A 22,911-nucleotide genomic window follows, 5' to 3' on the forward strand; every position below is an offset into this window, starting at 1 on the left:
AACTTTGGAGTAACGTAAAGCCTTTTGTCTAAGGATCTTAAAATGCCTTGCAAAAATGTAAGAATGCTGTAATCTTCATTTTATGGATGAGAAGCTGGGAGCACACAGTAGCCAAGTGCCATTCCCAAGGGCCAATGCCCACTCCTGGCTGCTCACACCTACCCTTTCCTTGTGCCAGCATAAGCACAGGCACAGAAGGTAAGTCAGAGCAAGAAAACAACACAGAAGAAAAATAACTGTTCTGTTTCTTAAGTGTTAATTTTCATCCAGATGAGTTCCTTGGTCCAGTGCATCTGGCAACTGCATGGTGATTTGTGCCAACAAAATGGAGAGAAGAGGAGAGCGCCCAGATCTGCACTCTGTCAGTCCACAAGGTATGGGCTGAACCACTGCAATGTGCATCTCCGCTACAGGATCAAGGCAGTTCACCCAGACAAGTACAAATGTGAGATTAAACACAGCCTCAGGACATGGAATGAAGTCATCCCAAAACATGAGCACCAGGCATCACTGGGTATATAGTACCAAGAGCCCTGAAGATTAGTCTGTTCTTGAAAGCACCCACTTGTGATGTGCAAGCAGAGGGCTTGCCAGGCTCCATTCTAGTGACAGGAGAAGGCTGAAGCACCAGTTTTGGTTCCCAAAACTGGATAAATCAATGGCAACCCACCCTCCCCTCCATCCATACCGCACGTCATAGCCAAGAGCAGTAAGCCTCTGATGGGACAGGCTGTGACTGCAGAGGAAGGCCAGTGGTCAATTTCAATGAGGTCTTTCTCATTGTTTACAGCATGGACAACACAGAAGCTGTGTGAGAAGAGCACATGCATCTGCTTACAACATAAGGTGGCCAGCTGCCGGGTTTAGCGAAGCTGAACCCCCAACATCTGCCCCTCAGACAGATGAGGAACCAAGCTGCTGAGCCTCCAGGGTGGGCCAGGAGCCAGCTGTGGCAGGCAGCTGACTGGTAGGCCTCATGTCTTGGGAACAGTCTCTTAAATCTTGGCACAACACAGTCTCTCAGGGCCCAAAGGGTTTTGGTATCCCCTTAGTATGTGAGGAGGGCTCACAAAGGGGATATAAACTGTACTGACAGTGATTGCTTATGTGTATTAAATACATCTGTGGCTCTGCCACTTAATCCCATAGCATCTGTGTCTCTGGTCCTGAGCCAAAGCATCTCACCTCCCCCCCACACAGAGTCTCTATTGCTTTAGAAAAATAACATACAATTTCCTACCTTCTGGCAAAAGTGCAATCAGAATTCATGATGGTTTGTTTTAAGAGTCTTACCTGAGCACTCATGACCAGCTTCATTGAGAATCATAGGAATCTGGCTTAAATGAAGCTTTTAGATGGGAATTTAAAACTCTGATTAAAAGAGCTGTTTTGATCTCAAAACCAGTGGTTTATAGTTTCACTCTATTAGTTCTAACAGTTTCACTCTATTCACTTGTTCTCACTTCCTCTGATTCCTGTGTCAGGTGCGTTAATTCAGCTCAAGCACTTCAACTGATTATGGCAGACTTTCACAGTTGTACTTACTACATGGCAGGGTGACTAGTTTACAAACCTGAGCTAAAAACAGGATGGAGAGATCACTTGTGCTCTCTGTTCTCACAAAAGGAGACATTCCCTGGGAGCCAGATAAGGAAACTTGAATTGTTCATCTAGGCTCTTGCTTTATCTGACTCCTTCACATACACTACTGCTGTGATCCCAAGCAGCCTCTTTTCTAAATCAAACAGGCTTAGCACAAAGGACATCCCAACAGGAGAGCTCAACAAATATTTAAAAACAGGGAAACAAATGCAATCAAGGGTGAACACAAAACTAATAGAATAAGCGGGTTCATAGATCGCTACGGCAAAGTGGCCTCTTACAGCCATTGCCAAGTGCTTGCACTTCCTCTAGGAGGGACACAAAATAAAGAGCTTTGCCTTTTCACGTAGCTCTAACTTTCATTGTGCAGACAAGAGCTCTTTCCTCATAGAAATATTTCCTTCTAGAAACCTTAGGGTAGCTCATGAAAAGCTATGTGCATCTCCCAGGTTCAGTTTCAGCCCTTGCTAGAGGTTGTCCTTGAATCCTGTCCTATGGGAAAAAATAAACTTCCCGAGCAGGGCCAAGGATTTGAGGGTTTCCTCTGCAGTGTGACACAGAAGGGCTAGCGATAAACACATGCTGCTGCTGTATTTACTAAGTTAAAGGGATTAGTCAGTCCAGCTGCAAAAACAGGATTTACTTGCCACCAGCATTCCCCAAAGGGAACTCTGTGGAACACCACTTCCCCTAAGGTCAGCAGCGGGATTCCCCTCTGAATCACAGCCTTGCAGCCTTTTGGCCTTGACTAAAACATACCTGCCCACGCGAACATACCTGCATAATCCAAAGACACTTTCTTAATGTTGGGATGTTAATTCTTGTGCAAAGATAGTGACTTCTTTTTAATTCTCTCTTAAATGTATCAGCACACCTATGCTCTCTGTCCCTTTGCATTTCGCACACCTATATAAGGTGCATATGTTCATATACATTTCACAACAAACCTAAGCTACTCCCTATCCTGAAGTGCAATGATATAGATGTATGTAAATATTTTGTCAAGCAGTGGTATTTGCTACTTTTGCTCTGAATGGAAATATTTGTCTCAATGGCTCGAAGGTAAACAATATGAATTATTTTCCCTTCACCCTTTTTCTGTCCTGCAGTTGTGACACAGAAGAGCTGTAGGGAGAGCATTTTGCCGTTCACGAGCAGCAAAATCTACCTCTTTCCCATTCACCCACCTGCAGAAGATTGTATATCAGACAAAGTAGATTGGGATATGCTGGAGGCTTTGAATCCTCTCATCTACCTCCCTTTCTCTCTTGGAATGCCTGCTGCTGCCAACTACCTGGCAATGGCTGTTGCCCTATTTCTCTCCTCCCCTCATTGTTGGGAATCCCCTTTCTCCAGAGCCTCATCTGAAAAAATACCCAGAGAACAGCATGTTCCCACAGTGTGTTCAATTAAATTAAGTATTATGGGAACAGCTTGTTCTCTTCAGAGTTAGAAAGTTAGTTGGCTGGTGGGAAAAGAAAAAATAGCAGCAAGGGAGTGGAGCAGGAGAGAAAACAGGCAAGGATGAGCAGAGGGGGAGAGAAGGACAGAGGCCAGGAAGGAACTGGAATCGAGCAAGCTCATTTACAGGGCCAACTCTGCATTTTCAGCCAATCTATCAAAACAATTCAGTTTTTGATAGGAAGTCGGGAAACACAGCTCCACTCTGTTGAAGCTCTTGGCCAGCTGAGGAAGTAAGAAAGATGGGAATGAAAAACATGAGTGTAGTCAGAAGGCACACGTATATGGAAGATGGAAAAATGTCATCAAAAAAGGAAAAATAATTCAATACCAGAAGGAGAAAAATGAACTAAATGGTGCTGAGAAAGCAATTAAGTTTGGGGCAACTTCTAAAGCTGGCCCGGCTAAAACTCCCCTGAGCCAAAGTGTCTACACATCTTTGCAAGAATCACCGGGGAAAAACAAAGCAAAAGACAGCTGATAAAGATACCTTAGGCACCCAATTTTGGTATGAAGTAGGAAGAAATTGTCATTATAATGTTCAAGTTCAAAACAAACAAAACATTCCTGATGGTCAGGGAAAAGTTACCTACTCCTATTGCATGCCAAATACAGTAAATTACCTCTTTTCTGTCTTGGGTTTCTGAGAGAGAACTAGCACCTAGTTGGGAAGCAAGGAATCTCTGGAGAGCCTCAGCTCTAATCATTGTTTTGGTTCACATCATAGGAAGGAAGATCAAGGGAGACATGGTAACACTTATCATATACAAGAAGACTATTAGAGAGAAAAATGGAATAATCTGCCCCCTGTGACCATGATGAGTAAGGTAAGAACTAACAGGTTTAAACTATGGTAAGAAAGATTGAAGTTAGACTGTAGGATTACTTTTTTTTTTTTTTCCTTCTCAACAGAGAAGCTAGAGCCTTCATCATTACAATGTTTGAAGAATTGGTATTTCCTTCCAGAGAGAAGCAAGACCTTTGCAAGATACATTGTGCACGTGCTAAGACACTATTATTGTGCTTTTGGTTGTGACTAACATTCTGGTGACTTATATTTACATATGAAAACTCACTGGGATCCCATTGATTCCTTGAAATCCTGGAACTCCCATTGAGCCCTGAAGAAAAAAAAAAAGAATACATGTTATTTTTCTCTTTTTCGATTTCTGGTTACTGGACTACATATTCCAGTATATCTCACTTATTGACAAGATACTTTTCACTCCAATGTTTTTAATCATGGACTTCAGCCATCAACACCAAGAGGAATAAACTATCTCATATAGATTCTCTCTGACCGTATGGGTCACTGAAGACACTAACTGAGCATCTGAGCTTGACTGGACGCCAAATGAGTGTTTCAGGAATGTCTTAATCAGGCAATTTAAAGGAAAAATATAATCTCCTACTGCACATCTGGGGAAAATGAGATGCCAGGAAAATAAACAATGCAGTATAAATTTAACTCCCAGTGTAACGCTTGATCTTCCAAGAGTTTTGACAGGTCTTACCATTGTAGTTTTTTTTTTTTTTGTGTGTGTCTATATTGTGATACCACCACCTAGAGATATGCAGACCATTGTATTACTTTTAGACCACCCCATCTAAGTTGTAAGTGAATTCCACTTCGTTGGTTCTACTGCTCTGCCCTAAATCCTAGCAGAACAAGTTATGTGAGCACAATATCCCGCCTAAACTATTCTATCATTTGCTATTGTGTCCATTCCTGGGCACTGCATTCATTGACACCTACCCCTTATGCTGGGTTATTCTATTTAATAGTATCGTATTATTTCTGTTACAAATAGCTTTTCACCTGCAAAACTGAGTTACAGGTTCTGTTCAGTAGCCATTTCCTTTGCTTTTCTAGACACCAGCTCAGGATCATCTATATGGGAATCAGCTCCAGGTCTCTCTGAATGTAGTATGATAACATTTATCCTGGGCAGGTGAAGTGAACAGAACAACACAACTCCCAACAGAATATTTATTTAGCTATGGTTCGCCTCCCCAGATGGCTACAACATTCAGCAGCTTTGGAAGCTGTGTTTTCACTTTAAAATATAAGCAGGACATTCTCTAAATATAATAATGAAATACTCTTTCATTCTTACCCCTGCACAAATAGTCCAAAACTATCTTTATACATTCAAAAACGTATTCAAGGCCATAAATCTATTGAAAGGGAAAAAAATGAAAATTCACTGTTGAAAATACCTTGATGCCTTTGTGTCCAGGTGGTCCGGGGGGGCCCACTGCTCCTCTCTCTCCTTTTGCTCCCAGCAAACCTTCTGGACCAGTAAATCCAGGAGCGCCTATTGGTCCTTGAATCCCAATCGGTCCTGGTCGACCCTAACATAAAACAAAAAGTAAGTCAATGCACCACATTCACTAGCACTTTTTTTGATTACTTCAATTACTTCATCCAGCTTGATCTATAACATAATTTGATACCTCTCAGGGTAGTTAGGACCTCCTGAAGTTTTCGCTGTACATTTTAAGACAAATGTTGTTTATAGAGGGATTTCAGGTAAGTCATGACAAATTTCCTTTTTTTTTTTTTCCTCCTGGAAGATTTATTAATACCCATATTGTTGTAGGAACATGGGAAAACAACAGTGTTTTGAGATGAAGCTGACTACTACTTACTGAGTTTGCAACCTTTATTTCCAAGCTGCAAGACAAAAAGATTTTTTGCTTATGCTTTAGTTCAACAGAGTATAACAGAAAGTCAAAACAAGATGCAAGAACTGCATCACATGCAATTAGAAAGCACACTTTAGTTAACTTGAGACTAGTACCATAGTTGGCCCAATACTGGGATTAATTCCACTGTGAATTACTTCATATTCCGCTCTGATTACCTTACCAGAGTCAGTGTGGATTTGGATTTCTTAGGCTCAAAAAAAAAAGTGCATTGACTAAGCATTGCCTGAAGATGGCAACCTTTTCTAAACCTGCAGACTCATATATGACTGATGAACTTTTACTGTTCTATTACTACCTAGATGTACAGAGTCACTTGGTACTTCTTTATTTAAAAAGCCAACACTAAAGAAATTTCACTGTAGGTGCTCCAGCATCTTCTTAGCCACTTGGCAGCTGAATCCTCACCAGTTTCATGTTAACATTTTTCAATTCAATTCAATTTCAATTCAATTCAAGAGTACCTGAAATAGATCAATAGCGTCTAAGATCCTAAAGTATGGGTAGAAATTGGCAGTTTAGATCCATGCTCTCCAGTGGCAAGACACTCAGTGGATTACATGATGTTATTCATGCAAAGAATGAAGCCTTAATTAAAAGATATAGAATGGAGGAAGAAGTTTTTAATGAAAATAAATCCTCCTTCCTTCACTCCTTTTCTAGTGTTCACATCCATGGTAGTGTATTTCTCTTCTATTTCCCTAAGTCCTTAAAACAGCAGAAGGAATGCAGCTCCCTGCTGCAAGGGGTTTAGTCATCTCAGCTGGAGACATACAAAGTCCTGACTCTGCCTTGGCAGGTAGAAGACTTTGCAGTTAACTTAAAAATGCATTTTTATATGTTAATAATCAAGCATACTGAAACAGAGAGAAATTCATTTTAAAATCCTTCTTCCTGGATCATTTCTTGTACCTGTTTAGGTTGAAACATTTCATCACTTGTTCCATATTCCTACGCTACTGGAGCAGGTTTCTTTTAAACTTCAGCAGTTCCCCCATTCAGCCCTGCTGTTGCCATTGTTTCACCCTGGCCTTCCAACAGAGGTGAAGTGCACCTCTTTTACATTTCATACCTTTCCTACCTAGACACTATGCACACTGTGCACTTCCAGGGGAGCAGGCTCCCATCTCAAAAGGCTTTTCTGTCGATTATTTTTAACTTTTTTTTTTCACTCTGGGATAACTATCAGTGAAATCCTTTATATTGGGAAGCACACAATCATAACATTAATACCCAAATCTTCAGAGGCCCTTGGCAACCACACCAAACAAGGAACGTGTTGTGAAAATCACATGCTTTGCTCTTGCTTACAGTCTCAGCCTTAACTTTGTAAGTTCCCATGGTCACAAGCTATTTAGACTCTTGCAGGCAGTGTTTCACTTTCAAGACATGGGGTGAGGACTGTTCACCTCCAGGCAAGCCAGTAAGGGAGAGAGAGAGACACTAAAACGGGCACATTAATGTTCTAGACAGACACCACCCTCAAAAGCTCCAGCATCCAAGCATCCACCAAGATCTCTAAGGAAAACACACTCAATTCCCCACTTGTTTGAACTGTTAACACTTCTATATTAAATTAGTTTGTCCACTGAATGATACTGCTTCACAAGGACTGGAACTGATAGCAATTAACATTTTAGGAGGCTTTTCTTTTGCACGGCTGCAGATTACTTTGCTATATGTACGTAGATGAGAGAGCAAGGACCAGTGACTAGAGGTCCTGCCTGTGTTCAGATCTGGAGGGGACAGAAAAATTAAACATGTTTTCTACAATGTCAGTGTCCACAGGTGAAAACCTTCTTTTTGTCTTATTGAATAAATATTTTAACAGAACCTGAGGACTTTGTCCAGTGCCTTAGTCACAAACTATGAAGACACAGCAAAGTGCTTCTAATCTCTCTGATAATGGGATTATGCCATGATAATCAGGCTCTCAAGAATTTCTACTGGTTCTTTTGAAGTCTTTGTGGATGGAAATCATATTTTCTATGCTGAAACAAAGGACTTTCCTTCACTGCTAAAAAAGCTGCATTTTTCATCACTCAGTAGCACTGCCATGAACTGCCCCGAGATAAAAGCATTTTAAAGAGCAGGCACTGTTGTGCACAGGCACAAATCCAGGATTAAAGCACGGCAAAGACTCAGGTTTTACCACAAGGTAAACTCTAGGGTTCAATGCCAGGTAGAGCTACTGTTTGACCCCGCTGAGTTTACCTTGTGGTAAAGCCTAAGTACCTAGTCTGTACTGTACTTTGGCATCATGTTCGGCTCTTATACTTCTTACTTATCCCAAGGATAAAGAGAACAAACATCTCTTAGCAGCGAGGACAAGGTTAAACATAAAACGTGAATTATACCAAACGGAAACTTCAGTGATTTAACAGAGCCCTCTATTTTTAACCTGTTTGTTATTTATATATATATAGCCTAGTAGGCTGTAGAACAACCATTAGGAACTGAAGAAAATGGTATCAGTTTGGTTTCTTGGCTGCGTGACAACTCAAAAAAAAAAAAAAAAGGAAAGTATAGAATTTCAGTAACATCAAACAAGGACAAAGTCTATGAAATTATTGCAACTTGCAGATGTTTTCATGGATGCCCGCTAGAATTCCATATATTTGAAACCCATGAGCTGTATCCTCAAGCACACTTGTGTATCAGGCTTTTACTACCCAAGCAGCACAAAGTGAGGATGCCTGACTCTCTGTAATGAATATCTCATTGGTACACAACAAGAAAAATGGCATCGTATATCTGTCACCTCTCCATAGATTAATTTCAGAATTTCGTGCCACAAGTTGTGTTATATGCATCCCTGCAATGTGCTTAGCCATTGCAACCATTAAAAATACAGAGATGCTTCCCAAGAAACCCAGGTGTCCATTCTTGATGTAACCAACAGGAAAAAAATGACAGAAGTAGGAACCACACATAGCTTCTGAATCTATACCCACTACAGAAGGCAGCAAAATCAAATGGCCCCAGAACATGCTTTGATCAGGTCTTTCAAGATGGAAAAAGTTCTGTAACACGCGCCTTCTTCCCTTCACCCCTGTAATCCATCTGCAGCCCTGGGTGTCATGAGGAAAAGCCAGTAATAATGGGGCCTCTCTAAGGAATTCGCTGCTACACAATCAAATACATCGGTTTCTCTATTGTCCCTACCCCTTTTGCCAACTCTAATACCCCACATAAATTTTTGCCCACTGCAGCAGAGCTGCTACACATAGCACTGCGAATTCCAAACATTCCTTTTTTTTTTTTTTTTTTTTTTTTTTCCCATTTCCTCTGCTAGCTTGGAAAATAAAGTGCAAATAGATTTGATTTTTTCACATGGTAGCAGTATGGAACCACTGGACATGCCCCTAATTTCAGGGACAAAAGCAAATACAAGTGCCTTCTTACCTGGGGGGCAGTTCGATTCTCCTCGCTCACTACCAGATATTAACTCAGTGGTTCATCAGCAAAAACGGATGCTAAAACTCACAACATGAGAAAAGTTTGAGAATATTGCTAACCTAGCAGAATGCTGCTGGTCAAGTAGGGCAGAACCAATTTCTCCTTTGCTAAGTTTTTAGACCTCCCTATTTCAAAGAGCAAAGCATTACTATTATTACTTCAAACAAACTAAAGATCCAGTGCATGTAAAGAGCCATTGGATTTAAAGACGTTCATGTTTTCTCAAACTAGAGCATAAATCTCTCAAACAGATTAAGGGTTGTTTTCTCTAGCATGGCTTTTGATCTCTGTTCTGTACAGTATTAAGTTGTGCAGAATCCCAGGCTCCTTCCCTTCAAGAAGAATTCAGTAGCCACATTTTTTAGAAATGTTTAATTCACTCTCTTTTTCTTCATCCATCACTTCCCCCATAAACACTGCTTTATCAACACACAAAAAAAGACATTAGAGACAATGATTTACTTCACAAATACATGGTTTGTAGTCTGAAGCACCTTATACTCAGTTGATCACAGTGAGGCAAACCAAATAGTCACCCATTACCTCTTTGTTGCCCTAGAAATGTATGTTCTCATATCCTGTAAACGCTAAGCAGAATCTAGCCTGAAACTTCCAGGGAAGATCTACGTACCCTGATGCCCACGTTGTGCAGGGTGACCTGGCAAGGGACTGATCCTTTCACACAGGTCAGTGGCAGGACAAGGCATTTCTTCCCTACTCATTTAACTCACAGCCACTCTCTGCGATCAGGGCTGCCACATGACAGAGGCCAACACATGATGGACACACCGAACTCAGACGTGCCTACAGCCCTTAGCACTACCAGGCAGCAGTGCCCATCAGCGTGTAGGAGCCCAGCAGTTGCATGACACTTTGGTTAACCACTTCTGCTTTCTGCGCCTCCGTTTCCTCTCCTCTTCTACAAGTTTCCTGCAGCGGTGATTATCTCCCGCCTGATATACGCTGCTCAGCACAAGAGAGCCCTGGCCTCACAGTTCTACCTTGATAATAATAATTACTGATGAAAAACCCTTTGCTATTTTCCTAAATTACAGGTCAGGTATCCCATGCTCTGCTCACATTCCAGCACAAGCAATTATTTTCCGTACTGAAAAATGCTTTGTACTTTTAAAGGAAAATATTCTGCCATTCTTCTCCTCAAGACTTCGGGAACCTCTTGTTCAAAATGGCCTCTTTATTTCTATCAGACAACCTGCTGTTCCTCTGCACAGCTCCTTATAAGTCTTTTTTTTCTTTCAAGCTTCCCGCTTATTTTCAAGGTAGGGTGTCAGGGTGATCATTTCTTGATTTCATTTTTAAGAGACCTTATTCCTGTACCGTGTGGCACTCTTTAATTTCACTGTTCATTTCAGAAGCGTTCAGCTGATGTGCAGCCACGTTTGGCACGCTCACACTGCAGCCTGTCAAGGCTGCTCCGGTTATCCCAGGAGCAATCTCCTAACGAAGTAATGAGCAACCGTAGGCTGCTTCTCATGAGAATTTCCAATTCTAGTTCATGGGATAAGCTCTGTTTTCAAAAATATGTCTATTTCCACTCAGCCTGACTAGCCATCTATGTGGTAAAAAATATGTATACATATGGTTTTACACACTATTTTTAATATGCTAAAAAAAAGATTCCCATAAACGATTTCCTTCATGAATCCTGTACTTCAGTAACAAATAAGGCTGCAGTTGAAGGTTTACCACAGAAATATAGACTTGCTTACTAGTCCTAGACATTTAAAAATCCGTATTTTTAAACCAGATATTTAAATCTCTGAAAAGTTTGTTTGTTTGTTTGTTTGTTTTTCTGTAGAATACTCAGCTTCCAGTTGAAAACTTTTATGGAACATCCTGATCCAATCAATTCCACATATTTGCTATTTCTGTTTGTAACACACACAGAGACCACATACTGTCCTCTTCCCCACCACTGACAATGCCATGAGTGACTCAGTGTTACATCTAAGCAATTGTTCCATTTTATACTTTGCAACCTTTAAAGAAATTACTTTAATAGGTCAAAAATTACTTTAAAAAAAATCAAAAGTCAAACAAGTTGATGTTTTAACTCAGATTGCTTTTCTGCATTGATGTACCAAAATCTCCAAGGTGGAAAAGAAAGGACGAGCATGTGGAAAGGCTCTGGGCCCCAGAGAACGCAGACAACTGGAAAGCAAGTGCAGGTCACTCTTCTTTAAAATAAAGAGCAAGTAGTGGGGTTTATGAAGTGTACTGGTGTCATACTGTATTTCAACTAAGCAAATAACGGTTGTATGAAAATTATAAGTTGAGGCTTATTTGAAGGGGCTGTACTATATAAGTTGAAAGGCATTTACTGGCCCCTCTAGCAAAGGCATAAATCTGAGCGGTGACCATATTTCAGAAGAAACAATGTGTAACAGTTATTGTGGTATGCAGACACCAGGTGCTGGTGCATTAAGTCCCAGAGTATCACATCAGAGGTGATCACCCCGAACCCTCTAACCTACCCACTGCATGTTTAAACAGCCACGAGGCCCCAGATAGCCTTGCTCAGGTGAAATCACAATCACAGAATTTCTAGGTTGGAAGAGACCTCAAGATCATCGAGTCCAACCTCTGACCCAACGCTAAATGGCAAAAGGGTTTTTTGGCTAGCTTGACTGATCCCTTTAGTGCCTTTTCTGTTTTAAGCTCCAAGGGCAAGGCTGGGTTCATACACAAATGGAGAGCAACTCATGTAGGCAGCAGATGAGAAGTGACAACTGGCACTACTACTCCGAAATCAAGCATGCAGAAGCCTGACAGAGGCAACTGAGGAAATGAGGCATGAAACAGAAGGTGAGCAGCACTGGGCAAGAACTGCTCTCCACACCTCTTGCAGCTCTGGCATGATGCTATTAATGTTCATTATGAGCATGATGCTCATTAATGTTCCAAAAAGCAGGGCTTAGAGTGAGAGGATGTATTACACAATTATGAAATCTTAGCAAAAAGTTGCACCAAGTGGGGCCTGACTTCAATTTACTTAACAACTAAGCATTTTTTCTTTAACAAAAGAGCACTGTAAAGCCAAAGGTTTGAAGGGTTTATGAGATTTTATGGTCTTTTGCAACCTCAGTTCATCTTCTCTCCCTCAAGTCTTCGGTGCCTAATCTCTAAAATATGTTTTAGAAAGCTTTTACAGTTCCCCGACCTGTTTGCTTCAGACAGCAGCTGTCATAACATTTTCCTGCCCTTAACTAGGGGAAGGGCACTTGTGAATACTGAGTACACCTCTTGACAGCAGCACAAGCCATGAGCTGGATTTTAATATAAAAGTATTATTTTGGAAGGAAACAGGGGGTTGCTGTAGGACTTGTTTCCATCTTCCTGGTGGCAGCACAGGCCAGTAAAGCACCAGGTACCTACAAAGGATCAAAAGGATCTAGCAGAGGATCAGCTATCTGTAATTAGTTTATATGTTTATCAAAAACTACGAGAATTTAGAGCATAGTTACAATTGCTCCATTCATGAGCAACCCAGAGCGATATGCTGCACGCAACTGTGACCTGCAGAGAGGAGGCAGTCCATGGGTAGTGCCAGCTTCACTCTGCATCCTCCTTCATTCCTTACTGTCCTTGCTTCTGGCAGCACTGTCCTCATCCTCAAACACTTTGCTGTCTGCTTTCAAGTTTTCTGTTTAAAGTTGTCTCTTGCTCAACAACTTCTCCATTTCGATCAGCCAGTTAAATGGGGTCTCTCAGTTTTAACTGCATCTACCAATTGCTCTTTGCATGACAAACAATATGGACAAACTTCAGAAGCACAGCAGGGCTTAGGAACTGGGCTCACACAATTTGCAACACCTGGCCACAGGCTTTGCAGCATCTGTCACAGATATATATATATGTATATAATCTTTCCAATAAATTTGCTAGGATCAGGCACGCTATTTTTCACAAACCACTTAAAGAGGTTTTGCCTAACTCATTATTGAGAAAGATACCACACTAATTATAACTATTAGACAAGTCCCTTGGGGAAAGCTGGCTTGTAGTCACGGTGCCTTGGTGGGCTGCTACAGAACAATCAACAACAATTACATTTCTGTGCTTAGCAAGTCCTATCAGGACTGCTGCCCATGAAACCACAGCTTCTGACTCTCCAGGTTTACCTACACCCTTACACGGTTTCTTCAGGGATCAAGAAGAACATGGAGTTTTGTGTTTTCTTCCCTTCCACTTGTCCCTAGCACCCTACAGACCAAACCCCAAAGCCCAGCGCGTTTCTAAAGAGCTGTTCACCCGACCAACTACAATGAACTTTTTGCTACCTCCCCATCTGGCTGGCATTTCCAAGCTGCCTTCTTCGTGGATTCAAGTGACAGAAGATGCATTGTTGCAAAAAATGTTGTCAGTAGAAAATTAGCTGTATTGAGCAGTGTACTGAACAAGTGAAATCTTGCCAGTGTCGGGCCTGTTAAGACTATTAAAGGGACATTGTATCTAGAAAGGCAGGATGGGTTCAGCCACATGCTGAAGCCGAACAGACTCCAAACCTCCTGAGGGTCTGCTGGGTCCAGATCTGTTAATTTGCTTTGGGCTCCTCTCCAGCTCTTGCTTTTGCAACCCAATTTTTAAATTTATAATTCCCCTTGTAAGCACAAGCTTTAAAAAGTTGGTGTTTCCTTGTAGACAGGCCACGGACATGGGCAGGGAGCAGATCTAGCAGCAGCACTGCCTGTGCCAGCGTTTTCCAAGTGCTGCGGATCCTCAGCAGAGTGTTGAAGTCTTCTCTATTGCAAAGAAGCAGCAAATGAGGAGGAAGAGCTGCACAGCCCAGATAATGCCCATCAGCCTTACAGTGCTCTTCAGGAGCTGTGGGATTCTTTTAAAAAAAAGGAAAGACTGAGACAGCAAGGAAGGAAAAAAGGAATTGGTGGTAAATAGGCAATAAAAAGCACCTCTCCAGTGGCCCGCAGTTTCTAATACCATCTTGTAGCTTCCTGCTTTCCTCTTTCTGCCTGGGAACTGAAAGCCCAGTACAAGCAGGACATGTCCTGCTCCCCCAGTGACACAGAGATAAGGAGATAACGGGGATGAGAAACAGACCCAGCAGCATGAGACTATACAGTGGGTTGGTGGAAAAGGGATTACAGAAGCCCCTTCTCTATGGATGACACAAAGAGCTCTCTATTTCCCTCATGCTGTGGGAACAGAGTGTGTCCTCTTGCATTGGAACATCCCCAAACATGACTTTCCAAGGGTAGAGAAAGGGACAAGGATGAAATAACTGGTAATGAAAACCAAGAAACCTTAATGCACAGAAAACAGTGACAAAGGTCTAGTGAGCACTTACCTTACGTGATGCCTTTTTGCATCTAAAGGGCCTCATGCTAGAGGCAAGAAAATAGTTCATGAACCTTTTAGGGGAACTTCACTCACTGGTGCTCTTCCGTGCAGCCTCAGCTGCAGATAAGCTATTCCCAGATTTGGTTTTTATCAGCAGCTGAACTGAATTCCCAGTCTATTTAAATCCTGGCAATTATCCTGGGTAACTAATTTCCACAAGATGCATCCAAGACCAGCTATTTAGGACTATTTTTACAGGAGCAGACACACAGAGAAGATGCAGATATACGAGAACAACTGGAAAAAAGGCAGTTAAAGATTTCTAGCAAAGATTTAATGCCTCACACACTCCCCGAGAGGAACCAGCCCCTAATCAACATGAGCTAGGAAGAAGTTAAGGGTACCAACCTCTAGGACACCTATTTCATGCTCATCAGTTGGATTCCCTGTTGAACACTGGATAGGCAAGAGGCTGCTCTAGTTTGTCCTGGGCTAGCACAGCAACGTCTCCCTCTTCGGGCAATTTTAGACCTCGCTCTGGTGTGTGCACCGTGGACAAGACCCATCCATTTCCAGATGTGGCAATGCCAGATCAAACCCATTTTACAATTATATTTGAGGTTTTGAACATTCTAAGAAACCTCAAAGTATTGCTTTACTTTGCATAGATTCAAAAACCTGCAAAATCTTTTCTGCCAGGCAAAAACTTTTAATCTGTAAGGGGTATCTGAATAACTCAGAAACACTCACTTCATCACAGCTGCAAACACAGTCTTGTCCTTGACTCCAAAGACTTAGTAGTTCCCACTTGATTTGACACTTCTACTTTGAAAGTGGCTATCAATGAATCATATCAGTGGGCTGATATGTGGAAATGTCACTGGACTGCGGTTTATCTGAAGAGATAAAGGTAAAAAAAATGTTTAGATATAATCCAAGCGAAGAATGATAATGTAGTGTATGACACATTTTGAGGGAGCCAGATCATTTATTTTCCATGGTAGTTACTCTAGGGCAACAACTTCTCTCTAAGGATTCTGAGGACTATGGTAATGGAGATGCAATAACACCCCAATTATTTGTTAACTAGTAGCTGTAGCTCTACTAAGACTATTCCTCTTCTGCTCTCCATGTTTTTCATGGAAGTTTCATGTGATGCTGTAAACCTTCTCACAAATTCAGCTGAAGCAGAACAACATATGTTGGTCTAAATGCTGCAAAATTATCAATAAACTAATCTTTATATTTTACTCCTTGACTTTGAATCTTTATAAAAGTCGTTCAGTCCTTTCTTTGTCTATTAGCAGGTATTCTGGATAGTAATGTGGCTGTATTAAATTGATATTAGTTTTTCTTGGCGTATATTGTAACAATTAACATACTGAGGTGAGCTGGATGCAAAAATGACTTAGTACTAAAATAGCAAGGATTTATTTGGAATTAAATATAGCTGTGGTTTCTTTTTTTTCAGGTGGCAACTAATAGAGTAATTAAATGAAAGATGACTTTGTTATTACATGTTCTCTATTTCTCAGAATGTAAAGTGAATCATTAGAATAGGAATAATAGAGACTTGGAGCGCAAATGTAACACCAGTTTTCTAAAAGCAGATTTAAATGCCTGTACCCAATCTTGCCTTCAGGAGCTTCTCTCTATCTCAGGTTCCTGAGAGATCAACCTTGTAAGATGCTGAGATAGCTGAATTTAAAACCTGAACCTTTCTTCTAACTTAGTTTGCTCTCCAAGTCATAGCCTAACCTACTCTGAACTAGCATCTGAACACTGCTTTTTTGGCTCCCTCTTATCATCCTGGAACATCTAATTATCCTACTAAACACCACTGCTGCCCAGAAGACGTGTGCCTATAAATTGGGACAAGTAAAACAGCGTGCCAGAAAAAAAAAATCTTGTCCTTTTTTCCTCTGCTCTTTCTGATGCATTACTTATGCACCTTTCCCTGTCTGATATCAAATCTTCATGCTAATACAACCAAATATCAATATTAAGTACAACGTAACTCCAAAACCAAGTCTGAAACTGGAATGTGATCTGTACTGCATGGAGCTACCTCACTTGAGTATGTTGTATTAACAATATTAATCTGGTGAATAAAGTAGCCTTTTCTTGGGAAAAAAAAAAAAATCAATTTTAGTCACCAGACCATGTCCCACATGCATAACATGCTGTTTACAAGAGAGAAACACAGCAAAAATTCTCATTATCCTCTAAGGTCATTCAGCCCCAAAGGATGCTTCCAGTTAGAAGGCAGGCGGTGAAAGTAGGCCATTCACAGATCTGTCCAGTGAGGGGGTCAGGGGCAGAACAATAGATTCTCTGCAAGCAGCTTCCCCTACATTTTGCCTCTCAGAGCCTTCCCAGCATGTTCCTGGCACTTCAGAAAGGTCTGCGCGGCTTTCCTTGCACGGACCTCTCCGCTGCAAACAAAATTATCTGTTTGAACAGATAATATTAGTTAAGATTTAAAGGTCAGATGGGAACCATTTGCTTATTCATGACAGAGAATTAAGAAGAAAAACTCTTCCCAGAGACCTGTTAGACAGCAGAGCCGAGGGGAGTTTTGCAAGCACGTAAACAATTCACTTTAAAGGGGAAAAAATGGAGTCTGTGAATTTTCATCTCCACGTTGCTTGGAAGTGCCCAGCCCAAAGCAGGAGTGGAAGGTAGCAGGGGCCTGTAAACCTACAAACACACCGCCTGGCGAGGTTCCAGTTATCTCTAGAGGCTTAAGCAGAGCAGGTCCAGGCAAAAATTTCCCTGCAGTGCCTGATAACGAGAAGCGCCAGGCAGCCAGGGGCTGGTTCACCAGGCAGCGACAGAGAATCACTGCAATCAGTAAAAATAACTTCAAACCAACATCAGGGAGAGGAAAAAGAGAAAATTTTTCATTTGTCCTAGTAAGTATTCCATATTGATCAAGATAAGGGTGGAAATGAACTCTTCACCTACTTGAATTCCCACTGGCTAAGGTATATAGAATAACTGATTAATACCAAAGTTGCTCGTCATCACTTAAATTGTATGTTTAAGTCCTTGGACGTTTACTACGTGGCTGCATTAACACTCCAAAAAGCTTCATTCATTTGTTGGTATAAACTACACTTCCAGTCTGCTTAATCTTTGACGGACAGGTCTCATTGTCCCTGAAATCCCTCGCCACACAATACAACAAAGCCTTAAATGACTGGGTAGGCCTGGCCTGCTACCCACAGTGCCCCGCGCTTCCTGCCCCTCTATCCCTGGAATTCATGACCACGCAGATTACTAAATTACACACTAGGCCGGGGATTAAGCAGGGCTCTTTGTATGGGAGCATCTGAGGTCTGGAAGAAGATTTTACCTGTCACGGTCTGTGCTCATTAGGCCTTGATGAGAGACAGAAGGAAGCGGTGCTGCAGAAGATCACAAACGCTGGTGCGTGCTAATCAGCGAGCTGGATATGATGACAGGGTAGCCTGCCTGGTGCTGCCCTGCACACAGGTCTAGGAGCTTTGCACAGACAATAACCAGCCCACTACTTCCAGAGCAGCCTCAGAAGCTACTTCCCTCTTAAAATAAAAGGAGAAAATGTTCCCTGTTCTGACAGACTGTGAGCCAGATAATGGCTCTACCAAGTAGAACCGAAACGTCTAAGGGCTAGGAATGCATCCCGCAGTTAAGCAAACATACCAACAAGCCAAAGGGAGGGGTATGCTAGCTCATCAGTTGTTTTAAATTAGCTGCTAATCAAAGCTGGAGTTGCTTCTGATTGCTTTCAGAATGGTTATGAGTTACATATATGAAGAAAAAGAAAAAAAAAAAGGCTTGAATTAACAGCTTAAACACTTCAAAGATATCAGGTATCTCAAATATCTTTTACCTATTTGCACATGCTAAAATCACACTGCTTCTCACTTGAAAAATCATAAGCATTTAGTTGGTCTTAATTCTGATGCCCAGAAATGACAGAGGAGAGTGGTCTTTATCCAGTTGCACCTTACAGATGGCTGGCAACTCCTGCCTTTGGCTACAGCTGCCTGGAAGTTCAGTAGTGAGAGTGAGTTATGACAGCCAAAAAGGTGTAATAATGGAAATCAGCAGAAATCTATAGAGTAGCAGAGCTCATTTTACAAAAACAAGACTTTATTTTCCTTTGGGAGTAGGTGTCACTTGTCTTGTGTTCCTTCTCTTTCCTTGCACATTCTTCATTTCAAACAGCAAACGTTGTTTTAGTTATGTTGATGTCATCCATACTACTCTGAAGGAGGCTATTGCGTTTCTCACTAATTTGAACTCACTTGGAGCTCAGTGGATAATAGAAATTATCCAATGCCTCAGAGATACAAAGTTTACAGCATAATCGGGCTTATGGGTTTGTTTCAGAAGGCAAACTAAACATTCAGTATATTTAGTTAGTAGGCTACTACACTGCAATACTGTGATGCTTTGGTTCAGCATCATCCTATTACATCAAAGAGCAGTGTTATTACATACAAACATGACGACATCATTTTAGAGGAACCACGACAGCCTCAGATCTGCAAAGAGCCTCCTAGCAGCTCATAAAGAAATACAAAACCCCAGAAACCCTGGGAAGACAAGCACTGGAAGTGGATGCTGCTCTGCACAGACTCAGTAGGACTCTTTGGAAGTTGCTGCCAGTGTTACTTCTGCAGCCAAAACAGCCACTGTTGAGCTACGCAAACTACCCTGAGCTCTTTCCCTAGAGCCATTAGCCAGGGAGCAAGCATTTGACTGCTGTTTGAGAAAAATAAGCAAAGCATACTTTAAATGAGTAGAGAAAAAAGAATCCTCTATTGATCACTGCAGCAAAATGACTTTGTACTTCCCTCATTCATGAAATGATTCCAATTTCAGTTAAACCACTGTTAACTACAGCAATGTTTTCTGTAGGATGTTCTTTTAAGCCTCACGACATGGTGTATTTGCATAGTGTGCAATACACTTGCCCTCAGCCACACGCACGCACACATCATGCCCCTCTAGACACTGAATTAAGTTGTTCATAAACCCTGTAGGCATTCACGATGGCCTTTTAGCCAGCAAGAAGAGCAAAACAGTGGCTATGAGTTAATGCACTCTCTCATTTCAGACCTCTGAATAAACATTCACTTCTATGGAGTTTCACATCACCTGAAAACTCCAGCATCTTCTCACCGACATCAATGCAGACAAGTGAAGTACAACACTGAAGTCAGAGGCAGAAGAATCCAGCCCGGTATGCATCACTCCTTCACTGCCATTGCTGTTGCCAGTCCAGCTGAGCTTTGTCTGGCAGAATCAGCAGAAATGTTGTCCTCTATCTGTTACTGCCTGGAAATGCCAGCACTGCTAGCATCTGCAGACCAAAGCCTAAGAGGAATCAATCATGCCCCTGAGGAAGGATAAAGGTTCAAGCCTTAGAAGCAGAATAAAGGAAAGGGAAGAGAACGAAGATATGAGATGTAAGAAATAGAGAAGAGGCACAGCTCTACTGTCCACCTTCAGTTTGCAACAGACAGAAAGTGAAAGTTACGCATGAGTTAAGCCCCCAGGAGTCAACAAACAGCCCTCTGACCTGTCTCACCTTGCGGCAAGGGAACGAACTGTCTCCTTGCTCCCACCATGCAACTGAGCACTGAGAATGAGCACGGGAGACACTTGCTAGAGGTTCTGACACAAATCTGGTGGCTACTTCCCTGTTTTCATTATTTTTCCAAACACTAAAGCTAAGAACAATCACAAACACCGAGTGTCAGTCCACTCTCTGGGATAGGCAGGCTGCAGAGTCTGGGTTTCATTGCCCCGCTTCTCACGGAGGATGTGCCTGAGCACAGGACTTGAATCCCAAACACTTGGAATTTACTTGAATCTCAGAAGTTGCATCATCTACTTTTTTTTCTGCTGATACAAGTAATGTTGTAGCATCAAAGCTCCTACCTGTCAACTAAAATCCCAGCTATTTTCTCCTGGGGAAGAAAAATTAAACTGTCCATGGGCTGTGTCTGTGTCTAAACTGGCCACTTGCTGAGGGGGCAGAGGCATTCAGCAGCGGAGCAGGAGATTGGGAAAGGCAGGGCTTTTTTTCCGGCATCGAGGCCACTCGAGGCAGCCGAGGGAGCCACCAGCCCTCACGAGGGAGGCTGATGAGGTGTACATGTAGGTGGAGCCAGCAGCGCCCCTCTACCCTGACGTTCAAAAGCAGCCCCTAGGGAGCACGGCAACCAGGACGGGCAAATAGGGCAGTTTGCACAGGCAGGGCGCACTCAAGCAGGGCAGAGTGTCCCTACCTGCTCAGAACAGCTCGTCTGTCAGCTGTCTGCCTGGAGCTGAACCACCATGGCCTGCGCTAGGCAGAAAGCTCTTTCTAGAAAGTCTGTGATGACCCAGACTGAGTGCCTGCTCAAAACTGAGGCAGTTCAGGTCTCCATATGCAGGGAGTGCCTGAGCCTGTTGCTGCCCTCAGAGGGTGGTGGAGACACCGTGTGTGTGAGGTGCGAGCAGGTGGATGGCCTGCTCAGCCTGGTGGCAGGGCTCAAGGAGGAGGTGGAGAGGCTGAGGGCCATCAGGGAGTGTGAGCGGGAGATAGACTGCTGGAGAGACTCCCTGCCAGGCCTGAAGGAGAGGTACTGGGCTGAGATACCCCAAATGGGGGTGGACCCCGTGCCCTGTCGCAGTCGAGAGTTGAGGAGGAATGGAGACAGAGCCCTGCTTGACCTTGCAGGCAACGCCCCCCCCCCCCCCCCCTTCCCAGGTGCCCTTACACAACAGGTTTGAGGCCCTGGAGCTTGAGAGACCAGTTGGTAAGGATGAGGTAGCAGGTCTACCCAGGAGGATGCCTAGGGCGAGGAAGTTGACTCCACACCTCAAGACTGCCTCCACCAAGAAACATAGAAGGGTAATCGTTGTAGGCAACTCCCTTCTCAGGCAGGGAAAGGATGAGGCTGAGGGTCTGGAGAGCAGTCCGAACGCAGGAAGCAACCCTGCAAAGCGTGTCAAGATTGGGGGAAGTACTGAGCATAGTGATTGTGGCCGGGCAGAGCACTGCATCACAACCAGGGCCACAAAAAAGGAACGGAGAGTCTTAGTGATCAGAGACTCCTTGCTGAGGGGCACTGAAGCTCCCATTTGTCGCCCAGATAACCTATCCAGAGAGGTGTGCTGCCTTCCTGGGGCACGTGTCAGAGATGTTAGGAAGGCTCTGCCACAGCTCATTAAACCAGAGGATTACTATCCTCTTGTTGTTATTCAGGTTGGATCCCGGGAAGCTGCAACTAGAAAAATGAGGAATATTAAAAAGGACTTTGCATCTCGGGGAAGGTCGTTGAAGGGATCAGGGGCACAGGTGGTGTTCTCCTCTGTCCTCCCTCTGGGTGACTGGGACCCAGAAAGAAGGAGGAGAACGGGACCGGTGAACGACTGGCAGAGGGGGTGGTGTCTGGACCAAGGATTTGGGTATTTCAGTCTTGGGCAGCCCTTTGGGAAGCCGGGTATGTGGGCTGCTGACTGACTTCAACTCCGTAAGTGGGGCACAAGCACATTGGGGAGCAAGCTCTCTGGGCTGATCACCAGGGCTTTAAACTAGGTTTGATGGGGGAAGGGAGGGGAGCCAAAAGTGACAGAGAAGGGCTGGGGGAAGTTGTCACTGCTGTCACTATTGAAGATAGTAGACAAAAACCTTTGAGTTGTCCCATAGGATTGTCCGAGGGCTCCTCAGAGAAAGTAATGCTCCTGGATACCCCATCCAGAATTTTCTTCTTCTTGCATCCCCCCAGGGGTAACTGTGCCTGCTGCTTCCCTAAAGTGCCTGTACACCAACGTGTGGAGCACGGGAAATAAACAGGAGGAGCTCAAGATCTGTGCTCGGTCGCAGGGTCACAATCTTGTTGCAATCACAGAGATGTGGTGGGACAGCTCGCATGACTGGAATGCTGTCAGGGAGGTCTGTATCCTCTTTAGGAAAGACAGACTGGGGAAACAAAGGGGTGGGGTTGCCCTTTATGTGAGGGAGCAATTAGAGTGTACCCAGCTCCACCTGGGGGAGGGTGAAGGACAAGTGGAGAGCTTGTGGGTAAGAATTAAGGGGTGGGCTGGTATGGGAGACACTGTTGTGGGGATCTACTCTATCAGGAGGAGGAGGTCGATGAGGCCTTCTACAAGCAGCTGGTAGTAGCCTCATGATCACAGGTGCTGCTTCTCATGGGGGACATCAATTACCCAGACATCTGCTGGGTAAGCAACTCGGCCAGGCACGTACAGTCCAAACAGTTCCTACAATGCGTTGAGGACAATTTTCTGACGCAGGTGGTGGAGGAGCCGACGAGGTGGGGGGTGCTCCTGGACCTTGTCCTTACCAACAGGGAT

The 22,911-nt window shown here is 43.2% G+C and overlaps 1 protein-coding gene across 1 annotated transcript in view; it reads right to left on the reverse strand.

Annotated features, from left to right (window-relative positions):
* The window catches only part of COL4A6 (collagen type IV alpha 6 chain), a 133,033-nt gene that overhangs the window by 40,736 nt on the left and 69,386 nt on the right, over positions 1 to 22,911 (reverse strand). The window contains exons 4-5 of the mRNA XM_068697107.1: positions 5,284 to 5,418; positions 4,140 to 4,184 (exon numbers count right to left, since the gene is read on the reverse strand). Coding sequence (XP_068553208.1) covers positions 4,140 to 4,184; positions 5,284 to 5,418 — 180 coding nt within the window. The remainder of the gene's footprint in view (positions 1 to 4,139; positions 4,185 to 5,283; positions 5,419 to 22,911) is intronic.

This window comes from Anas acuta, chromosome 13, assembly GCF_963932015.1.
Source record: "Anas acuta chromosome 13, bAnaAcu1.1, whole genome shotgun sequence".
Classification (NCBI taxonomy): Eukaryota; Metazoa; Chordata; class Aves; order Anseriformes; family Anatidae; genus Anas; species Anas acuta.